Source organism: Castor canadensis, chromosome X (genome assembly GCF_047511655.1).
Source record: "Castor canadensis chromosome X, mCasCan1.hap1v2, whole genome shotgun sequence".
NCBI lineage: Eukaryota > Metazoa > Chordata > Mammalia > Rodentia > Castoridae > Castor > Castor canadensis.
This window is the reverse complement of record NC_133405.1, coordinates 53,613,586-53,627,490: the sequence shown is the minus strand read 5'-3', so window position 1 is coordinate 53,627,490 and position 13,905 is coordinate 53,613,586. Positions and strand designations below refer to the sequence as shown.

Here is a 13,905-nt window from a genome sequence, read left to right as displayed (position 1 = left end):
TTGTTTTGTGAATCATGCATTTTTGGACTCAACTACAAAACCAAAACAAAAGCATTTAATGATGTTTACAGTGAATTGAAACAGCTGAAGACCAGCACATAATCACCATATTTTGTTTTCTCATCTTGAAGACTTTTAGCAGTAGGGCTTCCTACTGAGCATGAGTCTAACTTCTCTCAAGACATAGCCAAGCATTCTGAAGCTTCACTGAGCCTAAACACCAAATTGAATTCATACTTCTTAATTGAAAAAGACAGGCTGTTTGCATAGCATGTTTGCATCAGTAAAATATTGAAAATGACATTTATGCCCAAGTCCATCTGAACATTCTGTTTTAGCTAAATTCTACAAATGTTTTTTATACCATGGTCTTTGCCTACCATAGTTTTAAATAGCATCTCTAGCTAAAACATATGTGGCTGAATTCACAAAAATAGACTCTTCTTCATACATGAAGATGCCACTCCTGACATGTGCTTTGAGGCACTTTTCACATTGGTGGAATGTTGTACATTGACTCAGCCACATTCTCTTACCCAGGTCTGCCCTATGACCAATGGTAAGGATTTGTGTGGTAGCTAGATGGCTTTGGAACAGCAACCCCATAGACAAAATGGGAGGTTTTTTACTTTCTGTCCTCCTTAAAGAGTACATGATCTGTGGTAAGAAAACAGAGTCTTTCTCCAGGTAAACTTAACCAGCCTAGCAGGGAAATAAACCCACCCCTCTGGTCTCATTAGAGTTGTTTTCTATGCAACTCAATTGATCAGCTAAATTCATGCACTAAAAGCAAAAAGAGGCATTTACTCCTGATGAGAAGACATCTGCTCATTTCCTATGTGTTCAGTGCAGTTATTATTGAAAAGAATGTATATTATATGTATATGAAATCAACTTGTTAAATGTCCAAACATGATGCAATCCTAGGGGACCTACTTAAGGAGGGAGAAGAAGAAACAGGCTAGGTGTCATGACACCTCAAAGATCTGTAAATACTGCTGAGGCATGAGCTCAGTGGATGCACTGGTAATAGATTCATTTTAGTAAAGTAGTATAATGTGCCTGCAACCAGTCTGAGTACTTTGGAGTCTATTGTTGCAACTTACAATTAGCCAGCCCTTACCATGGTCTGGCATCTGAGATCCCATGGAGGTCACACTGGTGTTCAGCACATCATTGACAGCAGTGTCACAATACAGGCTCCTTTGGACATCATGCTCGCTGTCAGTCTGGTCACTCTCCTCATGTCCACTATCCTTCAGGCTGTTGCCTTCTAGGTCCTTGAAGGTGGAGCTGCTGGATTGAAGAAACAATATTAATTTACAACTGTAGTATATATGATTTTTAAAATCTTTCTAAGCCAGGATGATGTCAGCTCTGTAATACGGCCAACAGTGGCTGAATTGGCCAACAGTGGCTGAATTGGCCAACAGGGTAGGAATAAGGGGAAGAGAAATTTCTGTTTCAGGATAATAGAATTTAACACTGCAGAGAGGTTCCCACTATTGGATGCTGATGCAGCTAATATTTTCATTCACTTACTTTCAATGCATCACTATAGGCAAGGTGGAAGGAGATACAAATCTAAAACAAAACCAACTCTAAAGAACATCATTCATTTCAGGCTTTGCCTGTTCTTATACAATCCAAGTAAAATAGTAATAGCTAGTGTTTACTGAGGGATTTTTATTCATGTTTTAAGTGATCAACATTAATCAACTTGTTATCACAACACTGAAGAGAAAGGTACTGCTAATATTCCTACTTATAGATGAGATATTAGAGCTACATACAAGTTAAACAACTTGCCCAAGGACACACTACTGGCAGAAAATGTAACACATCTATAATCAAATCCAGATAGTCTAGCTCCAGAGCCTAGAATCTTAACTACCCTATGTATTTCTTCTCCAAAGATGTCTACTAATCAACTGTAAAAAAACAAAAAAACAAAAATGGCAGAAATTGAGATAGTGCAATTAAAATTAAAAGCATTATCAGGGTTAGTGAAACCAAGTCCTTTTTAATTTAAAAAAAAGCAGAGGGTCAGATTCAAAGTAAAAGAAGGGAGGCAGGAGCTGAAAAGCAGAGAGCCTTGGTGCATGGGAGGTGTGATAGCTAATTTTATATGTCAGTTTGCCTGGGCCAAGGAATGCCCAGGTAGCTAGTTAACCGTTATTTCTGGTTGTGTCTTGCAAGGGTATTTCCAGAAGAGATTAGCATTTGAATTGTGAAACTGAGTAAAGCATATGGTTCTCCCCAGTGTAGGTGGGTATCATCTAACCTACTGAAGGCCCAAATAGAGCAAAAAGCAGAAAAAGGTTGATTTGCTCTTTGCCAAATTTCTTGAGCTTGGACTTCAGTCCACTGCACTCAGTGCTCGCAGTTCTTAGGTCTTCAGATGCAGACTGCAACTACACCATAGGTTCTCTGGTTCTCAGGCCTTCAAACTATACCACAAACTTTCCACATTTTCCATCTTTCAGATGGCAGATTACAGAACTTCTCAACCTCCATAATTACATGAATCAATACCTTATGATAAAACTATTTCCAGATAGATGTAGATATAGAAATACCTATCAGTTCTGTTTCTCTGGCAAATCCTATACAGAAGTAAGATAAAGTGAGAGCCAAAGAGTAAGTCTGTTGTAACTGTGAATGTAAATATACTAAGAACATGGAAATTATCAGCTCCAGAGATTGTGGGTTAAGTTGTCCTTACATTTGTTAAACCAATATACCACCCAATGCACCAAGCGTACTATCCAAGAACTCCACATCATTTGTCCTGAAATAGAGAATAACATGTAAGGTACACCATAGAGAACACACCTGCTATTTGTAATACTTTCTCTATATGTCATGCCTGAATTTACACTGTGCTACACCACGGATCATAAGTTATGCATCTGAAATACCAAATACATGGTGCATCCATCCTTAGACAGTGGTTTTGCAGCAAAGGCACAGACTACATTTCAGCAGTTGCCAAAACTTGCTTGAGATATATGATGGTGAGAGATACAGTCTAATGACAATGTAATTAACCATCCCTCAAAGCAGAGCTTCTTAACTTTGGCACTATTGCCATTTTTGGCCACCTAATTCTTTGTTGTGGCTGTCCTATGCACCATGAGATGTTTAGGAGCTTCCCTAGCCTTTGCCCACTAGATACCAGCAGTGACCCCCCTTCAAGGGTAACAAACAAAAATGTCCCCAGAGAGACATTGCCACATCACCTCAGTTGAGAACAACTGTTCTAGGTTCTTTAAACTCTATTCCTGTAACACTCTGCACTAGAAAAAGCACTGAACTTGGAGCCATTAGGACAAGTGTAATTTGTAATCTACCACTTCATCTATGTGACCCTGGGATTGATGTGTAATGTCTTTGAGTCTCAGTTTCCTTGTTTATAAAATATATTTGCTAAATTTTCCTTCACAAGACCATTTTGGTAACTCAATGAGACATTGTGCAGGAACTATCAAATAGAAATACATGTTCAATAAAAGCTTATTGTTTAATATGATAATTATTCTATATGGTTATGCCTTCATTGAGTTGCAATTAAATAGTGTGGCCATAGTCTTTTATGGGATTAACATAGGAATTTCGTATTTAAAGAATGTTTCTACATCTTCTATAAATAAGTCAGACATTGCCCATTATGTTTTTTCTCCTAAAATTCAGGAACAGAAAAAAATAGCTCTCCTGACAAATATGTATATTTCTTTTATTGAATAATGAGAACTTTATGACCTGATGCACTTTTCATTTTGTCTTGGCTTCTCAAAAGATTCCAGGCAAATGTAATGTTTAATTGCACTGAGTTACCTCCCTGGATGCCAAGATCTCTATCTCACTTCTCTTAATTGATTTTAGATCTGCCTTTTTAAAATTTGACCATCCATTTTATATGCATCTGAATGTTATAAACCACCTCAGAGCTTTTGTTTTTAGATAGAAAGGACAGAAGTAAACTGTGAAGGATTAGCCACCAGGATCCAAGAAACTGTTAGTGTGAGCACGAGATTGCATATTCTCAGAAGAAACAGCAAAAGGTATATATAACCACTGCCCCCTCACACCTTGTAATAGTTAACTCATTTAAAGATCACTTTACCCATCTGACAAACTAAGTACCACTTACTCTGATCTTGTAAGGATATTTAGTGGCTTAATGAATGGATTTGTGTAAGGTAGTTTAAAATCCAGTGAGCAAGATGCTTCAGTTGTAAAACAGCCTGGTAAATGGCTGCTCACCCAAAACAAATAACAATTTATGTCAGGCACAAAAAAAACTGATTTCACTTGCTTTATTACCTGTGTACCACTTGGGAGATGAAAGACTTGTAAAACAACTTTTGTGGGACAGTAAATTAGGGGTACCTGTTTTCAAAGGTACTGTAAATTCGAATGTTTCTATTGTGGCTCTGGTGTCCAACAGGACAGGTTCATTTGAAAACACCTAAAACAGGGTTCTGTACACAAGCATTATTCAGCACTTGTTTGATGATGTAATATTACACAAATTTTGACCTGTATTTACCCTTTAAAATAGTAGAACTCTGTTCCAAAAGCAGAAGTATATGAAAAGAAACAGGTCGTATTTTCCTAGTAGGTGATAACACATGCCCAGGGAATGCCATCCGATGCTAAGAAGGGAGTAAGAGTCAAAAGAGTATTGTAACTGTTTAGTGGACCTAAGGAAGTTTCTAGAGTGTGTTCTGAACCACTATATCTCAATTACCTTGGGAACCTGTGAAAATGGAGGTTCTCTAAGTACGGAGCTAGAGACTTCATCTAACAAGTCTCTCAGGTGATTCCAATGAACACTGAAGCTCAGAAATTCCTGCCTTAAAGGAAAGTTTAGTGCTAGTTTTTAATGGGAAAACACTGATGCTTCCTTCAGCTTTTTCTTCCGTTCATTCAATAAACATGCACCATGCATTTGTTGTATACAAGACGCCATAACAGGTGCTACAAAACTCCAGGACAATTTTGGTGGTAAAGCAAAGCACTGTACATGGTTTAGGAGCCAGTGCTCATTTTTCTTGCCACACTTCTCAGTGTCTTGCCCATTTCCTACTTTATTTTCATTGAACTAAAAGCCTCATGCCACATTCCTCCAAAAGCACTACAGGAGGGGATATCAGACAGCAGCATGGAAATCAGGCTTAAGGAAAGGAGTGTTGAACAGGGGCAAAGTACCACTGCTGGCTTTCCCTGTTCTGAGAAGAACAGCTAGGAGACAAATATAACAGGAAGAAAATACATTCAGAAAGAATTCCAGACTGTCTTGGCTTGTTAATCTTGTACTTTCTCATTAACCTCCTTGGGTATACCTCCAAATTTCAGGTGATATTCTAGGAAAAAAACCTACAGAGGTACAATGCTAGATTCCTCAGTGCCAAAAATTAAGAGGAAATGTGCCATGTGTCTTTCTTTTCCCCTCCAGATCTACTTTTCATCCTTCTCAATCTTGATTTAGGCCTATGAAAATCCCCTTGCCCTCTGGCTTTCCATTGGAATTAGTCCATAGAGGGCACTACCAAGAGATCAGATGGTGAGAGAAAAGTGATGTTAGGGTATTGATTGTCTCTTCTTTCCTCCTGCGAGGTCACTTAATAATGATTGCATCCTTTAGAGTAGCTGTGCAGAAGTCACAATCACTCTAAAGTTAATGTGCCATCCATGCTATCTTCCTTAGTCTTTTCAGAAGTATCTTCAACTCCTCCATTCTTCTAGTACCAGAAAAACACAGTAACCCTTGCCCAAGACTTTGCAAACAGTCTCTTCGTAAACAAGCCTTCCTCAAGTCACTCTAATCTGAGTGTGTCAAATATTTCATGTAAGAATACTATATACAAGGAAGAATTAAAGGTGGACAGTGATAGCTGTTGCTCAACTACCAAAAGTAGGCAAATGTAAAAGAATAAAAGATGCCTGTGTGTAAACAGTATGGTCACGAAGACCAAAAATGTCCTTGGATGAGTAGAAATGGATAGGAAAATAAGTTCTCAAAGTCAGCCTGAAATTAGACTGGCATATTTTTAAAAATCAAGGATTTGATAGTAAAATTAAAACTGATAATCAGATTCAGAATTTCCTGTCCAAGAACTTTTCCATGCATAGAAATGGATCTTCAAGAAATTACACAGAGTACAACCCCTTTCCAACACTGCTGTGAGCTATTTGAACATGCTTTGAATGGTATTAGTTGTCACTCTCTTTTAACATTTTCCACACAATTTTACATTCATAATGGTTATTCCCCAGAAAAGTACAGCAAACAAGATGCCCTGTATCTTTCCAGGTATTGTGCTTTGTCTGAACTGAATTGACCCCATAAATTCCCTTGCAGGTCCACAAATAGAAACTGGCAAAAATGTATGTGACCCTGAAATTTCAGATGTTTCCTCTATCAAGGCAGTCCCTGGCTTTTAAAAAAGAAAAAACTATTGTTGATTTCAGGTGCTATCAAGAGACATTTCCACCAAGAGCTGGGTAAGTCCAGGTTGTGTGTCTTCAGAGACTGTGTGTGTGTATAGATAGTAATTAATCAAAATGAGAGGTTCCTAGTGAGTCTCAAAGTTGCTGTGGAAATACATGGATCCCAAAAGCTAAATGTTTGAGCATAAGTTTTTGTCTCATCAGTCTACCTTGGAAATTGGATATTGAGGGCTGACCTGAGACGTGAGGTTCCCCAGAAGTCTTAGCTTTCTGCTAAGCTACGAAAACCAGGCTCAATTATCAGTTTAATCTGGTCATAAGACTTCCCAAGTAACCAGAATGCACTAGGACTGGTCCTTTGGGCTAGCTCATTCTGGTTACTTGGGAATTCTATGACCAAGTTAGTCACTGTTTTGCTACAAGTTTAAAAAGAAGCTTGGGAAATAACAGTCCTAAAACACAAAACAAAAGAGATTTCTGCTGCAAAACTACTTTAATTAATGCATGTAAAGAGAATTTTTTCTTTCTTCCTAAAACAAATTGTCACATAATTTTGAATTCCTAATTTTTGCTTTATCTTCAGGTCAAGAAAATATTCTAAATTAATTCTTCCAAACACTTCAGAAAAAATTCCAAACTATGCTGTAACTGGTAATTCAGGGATAGCCATTTTCAGATGACTAACGATCATCACTTAAGGTCACAAGCTATTCTAGACCAATACAAATAAGCCTAGCATGTTTTTAGGGGTTACTGCAGCACCATAAATTAAAGCGGATATGAATTTGAGTTCCTTATACAACAAGCTAGTTTATTCCTGGACTCCTGCTCTTCTAGTGATGAAAATTTATGGGATTAGAGCCAGCAAAATAATAGAAATTCCAAGTCTTCTCTGTATAGCTCTAACATCCCTGCTTGCCTTTCTTTTATTTCTATTAGTTTAACAAACATACTCAATGTTCAATTTTAGCTGCAGAATAACTACTAGACCATTCAAGAGACTATTCACAAGAAACAGTAATAAAGGCATCATCTGAGTGGTCAAGCACTATTTTTGTTTTTTGGATTTGATTTTTGTTTTGGTTTGGGACTTTTTGCACAAGAAATTCTATTTTTGGCTTAGTTCTCCCTCCATAGAAAGTTTCCTAAACCCTCTGATCTTCTCCCATTGAATGACTTTCGTACCCACTGCACCAGGTGGAATCTTCCTTATCAGTATGCAGCTCTGTACTCACATACTCTGAGACTCCATGGATAACTAAATTATGACCAACCAATCATATAAACTTTGAAAGTTTCATCTGAAACACTAAAAAATATCTTAACAAGCATTGAATGGGGCAAATTTCTTTTCCTCTTGCATCTGAAAGTATTATAAAGGATAGTTTATCTATCATTAAAATGTCCTTAAAATCTAAAAGTTGTCAAAATAACAGCAATATCAGAACTTACTGGAAATAGAAATATAATGGGGTGAACTTGTTCCAGGTACACTTTATGTATGTATGGAATTATTATGATAAAATCCCCTTGTATTATTAACTATGATAATTCAAAAATAAAATAAAATAATTTTTCAAAAAAGAACTTACTGGACGTTCCACATGAAACATTTTAAAGCCTCCCTTTATTTAAAGTGAAAAGTGACAAAAAATTTTACAATATGATTTTCAAAGTTTTCTATTATTTTCTAATATTTCTAATACCAGCTTTTAAAGCTACATCTGATATGTCCCAATTTTACATTTTAACTGTGAATATTTATACAAATATTCTGATGGAAAAAATATGACAACATGCCAATGGTGATTACCTTTGAGTGATGGAATTACCAGTGATGTTTATTTACTTTTTAATATTTTTCTGAATTTTCCAAACTTTCTACAATAAGCTCATAGGCATTCATCTTAAAATCCAAAAGGGAATAGTTTTTTTCAAGTTATTCTATTTTGCTTTATATATTAAATCAAACAGCCATAAAAATAGGCAAGCAAAACAACATACCTTTTGATTAAATGGGCTCGGCTGTTCACATAGTTGGAGTCAAAAGAATAGTTTTCAGTCTGCGGTGAGAAAAAGAAAAGATTTAAAAGGTTACAGAGATAATTCATAAGAACAGTCCAAGTATCCTACTTAAAAGGAAATTTTTACTGGGCAAGAAACAATGAATGAATTGGAAATCAAGGCCATTGTGCGGTCCTGGGACTCTGGAGGGGCAGCAAGCAGCTCACCCCTACAAACCAGGGCACACTTGACACAAACATTCCCTGGATTATGGCTGGCTTGTGACCATACCACCACTTATGAAGAAGAGACAATCTGATTCACAATTGTTACAGACACTAATTGCTTCCCATTCCCCAGCGGAGACAATTCTATGCCCATCAAATTGACTGAAGTTCAAAGGTATTTTTATTAGTAGTAGATAATTAACATGTTAAAATATTTATTCCAAAGACATGGAAATGCGGCAAGGTAATCCCCTACTGTGGATTTAAACTCTGCACTTCCCTTTGTTTTAAGACATTTGCTTAGCACTAGTTATGCAGGAAGACCTTTGTTTTATCACAGATATGAAGGCAAACAAGTATTATGCCTAAAACAGGGTGAAGGGCAGTCCACAGGGGGTACCAAAGCCTTTCATGTGAAACATGCAGTTTGCAGGTAAACCCCTGTCTCAGCTTCTATCATTAAAACACCACTGTCTAATCTGGTTACAGAAGACTGCGGGAGCAATGGCTTTACAAAAGCAAATGCAGAATACCTACCAGATAAAAGAGATGAGAAAACAGTTTATTAGCACCCAGAGGCTGGGTAGATTGAAGTGGGGGGATCAGCCTTAGAAGGGGTGGAAGCAAGGAAAGAATCTACACTGAAGTAAGTCAATGGCCTAATAAAGTGAATCGTACACCTAACACTGAAGTACAACTTTCCTTGAACCATTGTATGAACTGAAAAATGTCCAAACACATCTCTACGACCTTCCTGCTATTCCACCAGGAAGTGTCACTACTCCCATCATTCCTTAGGGGCCTTCAACCAAAAGTGCCTGGAGAAGGAAACACAGCAGCTACCTAGCAAACAAAACAACAGATTCCTTTCAGATGACTACCTGTCAGATAGTAACTGCACTAGGCTTTTAAATGCAGTCCTTGCTTTCAAGGAGTTCAGAGTTTGGAAGAGGAGAAAATGAGACAGGTAATAGTGTATCCAGCTAACACATGAACACTAAACAGCCAACAATCAGGGTAAGGACCCTAGATACCTAAAGTAGATAGGGAAGCTAGAGGTTAAAAAGATGGAGAAAGGAGAGAGCACGGAGAAGGAAACAAAACCCCATCAGTGCCCTGTACTTTCTCAGTCATGTCCATGCTCCCACTACATTCCCCTCATTTGAAGACAGACTGTAATATCCACTTACACTGCTTTTATCTAGAAGTTTAGATCCTCTTTAGTATAAACCACAAGGAATTGTGCTATTGGAAGAGGTGGCTGAAGAAAAGAATCAGTTCATTTCTAATTTGTTCATAAGAAAACGAATGCTGAGATTGTTGTAAAGATAATTATATGAAGAGAAAGCAATATAAGTATTTTCTGGAAGAGGTTATCAGTCAGTCAATAAACACACACTTGAGTTAATTCACTTTACCAACTTAACAGGCAAAATAGTATTGGTTAAAGGTGTTCTTTTGTGACATCAAATACAACATATAATTTAACAAGTGAACTCTTGCCCTCCTAAAACTCATGCTACCCTGTTAAAACAGGGACTTGATTAAGCACTCAATATTTTGCTTATTCATTTCACTATACAGTCTTGGGTAAATTACTTCATCTTTGTGTGCTTCAATTTTCTCTCCTCTGTGAAAAACGGGTAATAAAAGGAAAATCCTAAGCAGAATTTCAACTGGGTTTATCATGACTCAAATTGGGAATCCTTCTACCCTTGCCCCTTGCTTTCTACAGAATTTGAGATCTCAAGTAGGGCCAGAAATTTGATCTCAGTCAGGCAATAAAACAATAGCACATACATGCATATTCCACCACAGTTCCCAAACTTACCGAATCATTTTTCAAGAAAAGTGGTGACACATAGACCAAAAACAATGGAAACTAGAGGACATTTGTTTGCAGGAAAAGCATGAGCAACATCCCAAGCTGTTGCCATGTTATGAAAAGCAGTCTTCAAGTAGAAATTTTGACAAAGTTTGCATATGAGGGCATCTAACCTGAAAATATGGAGCTCTGTGGAGACCTGGACTCTAGGCATGGTACCAGAACCACATGTCTGGGCAAAGAAGAAAAGTCATACAAATTTTATCTTTGATGACTAAACTACTTCCTGGTCCTAATGGAATAAAGTATCTAACCATGAGGCTTCCTACTCCCAGGCAATGAGTTAAGAAAAGAGATAGGTCTAGAGGGCTTGATTATCGTGACCTTAACAATTCTACCTACTCCCCAAGGTTTACAAATTGGTTAACCCTGGGCAAGTGCACCAGGCATGATCTGTCACTTGGGGTAGAAGAGTATCATTGAAGTTTGTCACCTTCCTGTCCTCCTTTTTTACTGTAGAAGACTAAACTGTCCATTTTTGTGCATCCTAGACTTCAAATGTAAGTAGTCCACCCCCCAAATCAGCACAAACCATCACAGGCTGATGTCCCATGCTGCATTCTAATGTAATTAGTAGCAGTAATCAATGAGGAAGGTTCCTAGAATAACTTTCTCAGAGTGAATGGGGCTGTGCTGACTCACAGATTGTCTTCTGCCTTTATAATCAGTCTCAGATCTCTTTATAAGGCAGCTTGGCTATAGTTATTGGACAACCTATGCACAGAATCATTCTAATTGGACAGAATTCACTATTCAGGCTTCATTACTACTACATTCCAAACAACTGGCCTATTATATTATGGGTCTACATTTACTGAAATCAAGTATTACAGCTCATACTAGGTCCAAGTATGTGCTCAAATCCAACTCTTGTGCACTGAAAGAAGAAATTGCTTCTCACTTCTGATGAAACAAAGGGTGATACTCAAATCACCCTGAAGAAGGAAATACCCTTGTCTTAATGAATAGTTTTCATGTCTTAAGCCAGTAGTTCCAGCCCTAAAGGCATACTAGAATCATCTCAGAAAATTTTTAAAAGGTATTCCTACCAAGGATTCACTCCAAGAGGTTCTGAGACAATTGACCCGGACTTGGGACACAGTATTAGTAATTTTTTAAGTTTCCCAGGTAATTCTTATGTGCCTCCAGGGTAAAGAAAAACTACTGTGAGCAAAGAACTGGCCACAAGCATTGACCTGATGTGCTGTGTTTTCTAAGGCAAGCCCAGCTGTTTAGAGGCTAGCATCTCCTCTGCCAGATTGTCTGTTTAGGCAGTCTCAATAGAGGATAAAGAATCACAGAAGGAATAAATACACTTCTCCAGAAATAAAACAAGATCTTTTCTTTTTTGCATGAATATATTGGCTCCTGGTTAGCCTTTATTTAATCAAAATTTGCTTGACATTATTCCAATCCTATCTCTTAAGTATTCTAAATGGCAAATAGCATGAAACATTCAAGAGAGGAAATTTTCTCTAAATGTCACATTAATTTCACTACAAAATGTCCCCATCTCTAATAAGACAGCCAGGTTAACACAGAAACACAGCAAAAAGACAAGAACAACATTTGTTTCTGGAAAACCTAATTTTGACATTAAAAAATGGGTCTAGAACAAACTTTTATTTCTAGTCTTGACAGCAAATAAGAATTACATTTTTATAATTTAATATACTTCTTGTAAATTTTTTCCCTAGTTAGAAGGTTTTTCTCTAGGAATTCACTGAAAGCAGTCTTCTCACTTGGCCTAGGCTTGATAAAATATTGGGGTTTTTTGTGGTACTTGGACTTGAATTCAGGGCCTTTACTTCGAGCCAGTCCACCAGCTGTTTTTTGTGAAGGTTTTTTTCAAAATAGGGTCTCGTGGAACTATTTGCCCGGGCTAGCTTTGAACCATGATCCTCCTGATCTCTGCCTCCTGAGTAGCTAGGATTAGAGGTGTGAGCTACCAGCACCTGGCTTAAATACTGGTATTTCTAAAACACTCAAAGAATAAATAATTCTGGATAGTTCAGTTTCCCAGATAGCATAGGACTTTCCCCTTTAAGAACTGCAACTCTGATTTAAAACCCCAACCATTCTGCCTTATTTCTGAAATGTTTCACAAGGTTGCCCTCCTTAAAACAGAGTACAAAAAGCATAATTTAAGCTCATCTTGGTTATTTAGGAGTACCCTTCTAAACACAAATCATAGTACCATGCAGGTTTTGCCTGTGCTATCAATGACCCCAAAGTACTTTACTTTTTAAGTTCTTGTCTTTTATTTTCAACCTATGTCCCTCAACTAACTTGCAATCAAACACTCAGTGCTGTGACTTCTCAGTCCTATTGGTATAGTAAAAATCAGCTCCTCTTCCATTTCAGTTTGATGCTCTTACTCTACAGTTTTCTTGGAAACTACATAATTATATTTGTGAGAAAAGTCTCGAAAGTGAAAGTAAATTCTGAGTCAAAAGCTGAGATTTTGTTCTAAGATGGAAATTACATGATCTTCAGTATGTGGACCTTCATGCCGTGTTTTGGGTTTTTCTTTTTTTTTACCTGCTCAGGAGACTTCTTAGCTAACTACTCTCTGTTCTCAGTTCCCTTACAGATATATGAGGTTTTTAGTGAGACTTCTGGATTGGTGATATGTTATTATATTTCTATGTTAATAAGTCAGACGCATCAGAAGTCAAATACTTCCACTTTGTCAGGCCCCCAAGGTACCAGAGAATGCCCTATTTTAATTGTCATTTTGCATTACTTTTACAGTTCACTGAATTGTGCCCTAGTCTCTGGAAGAGTAACTGCTGCTATCTCAGCACCACATTTATCACCAGCAGAGACTTCAACCCTGAGGAGAAAGAAGCCCAATAAATGCAGATACCCAGGACCAGACTCTTTGCCCAGTGGCACAAATCCCCCAGGTCACCAAGCTAAAATAAAAAGGTTGCACACTCTGGTATTAAAATACAGATTTCTTAAACCTTAAGGTTTTCATTTGAAAATGAATTTGAACTTATACTTTAAAATTACCATCAAACTGAAAGATGTCATAATTGCAATTTGCTGGGGGTTTTTACATTTTTAACTCTTTTTTTTGCAGTACTGGGGTTTGAACTCAGAGCCTACACCTCAAGCCACTTCACCAGCCCGTTTTTGGTTTTTGTTTTGTTTTGTTTTGTTTTTGAAACTTTTTATTGTTGTTGTTTCTTTTGAGCTAGGGTCTTGAGGCTGGTCTGGAACTTGATATATAGCCCAAACTGGTCTGGAACTCTGGATCCTCCTGCCTCCGCCTCCCAAGTGCTGGGATTACAGGCACATGCCACCCACACCAGCTTCCCTTTTGAA

At 37.6% G+C, this 13,905-nt stretch overlaps 1 protein-coding gene across 2 annotated transcripts in view; it reads right to left on the bottom strand.

The window, feature by feature from the left end:
- Positions 1 to 13,905, bottom strand: part of Pcdh19 (protocadherin 19) — a 101,616-nt gene that overhangs the window by 38,000 nt on the left and 49,711 nt on the right. Inside the window, exons 4-5 of one of the 2 annotated variants that reach the window (XM_074064419.1) lie at positions 8,461 to 8,519; positions 1,124 to 1,296 (exon numbers count right to left, since the gene is read on the bottom strand). In XM_074064419.1, coding sequence (XP_073920520.1) covers positions 1,124 to 1,296; positions 8,461 to 8,519 — 232 coding nt within the window. The remainder of the gene's footprint in view (positions 1 to 1,123; positions 1,297 to 8,460; positions 8,520 to 13,905) is intronic. The other variant, XM_074064418.1, reaches the window with a different exon arrangement.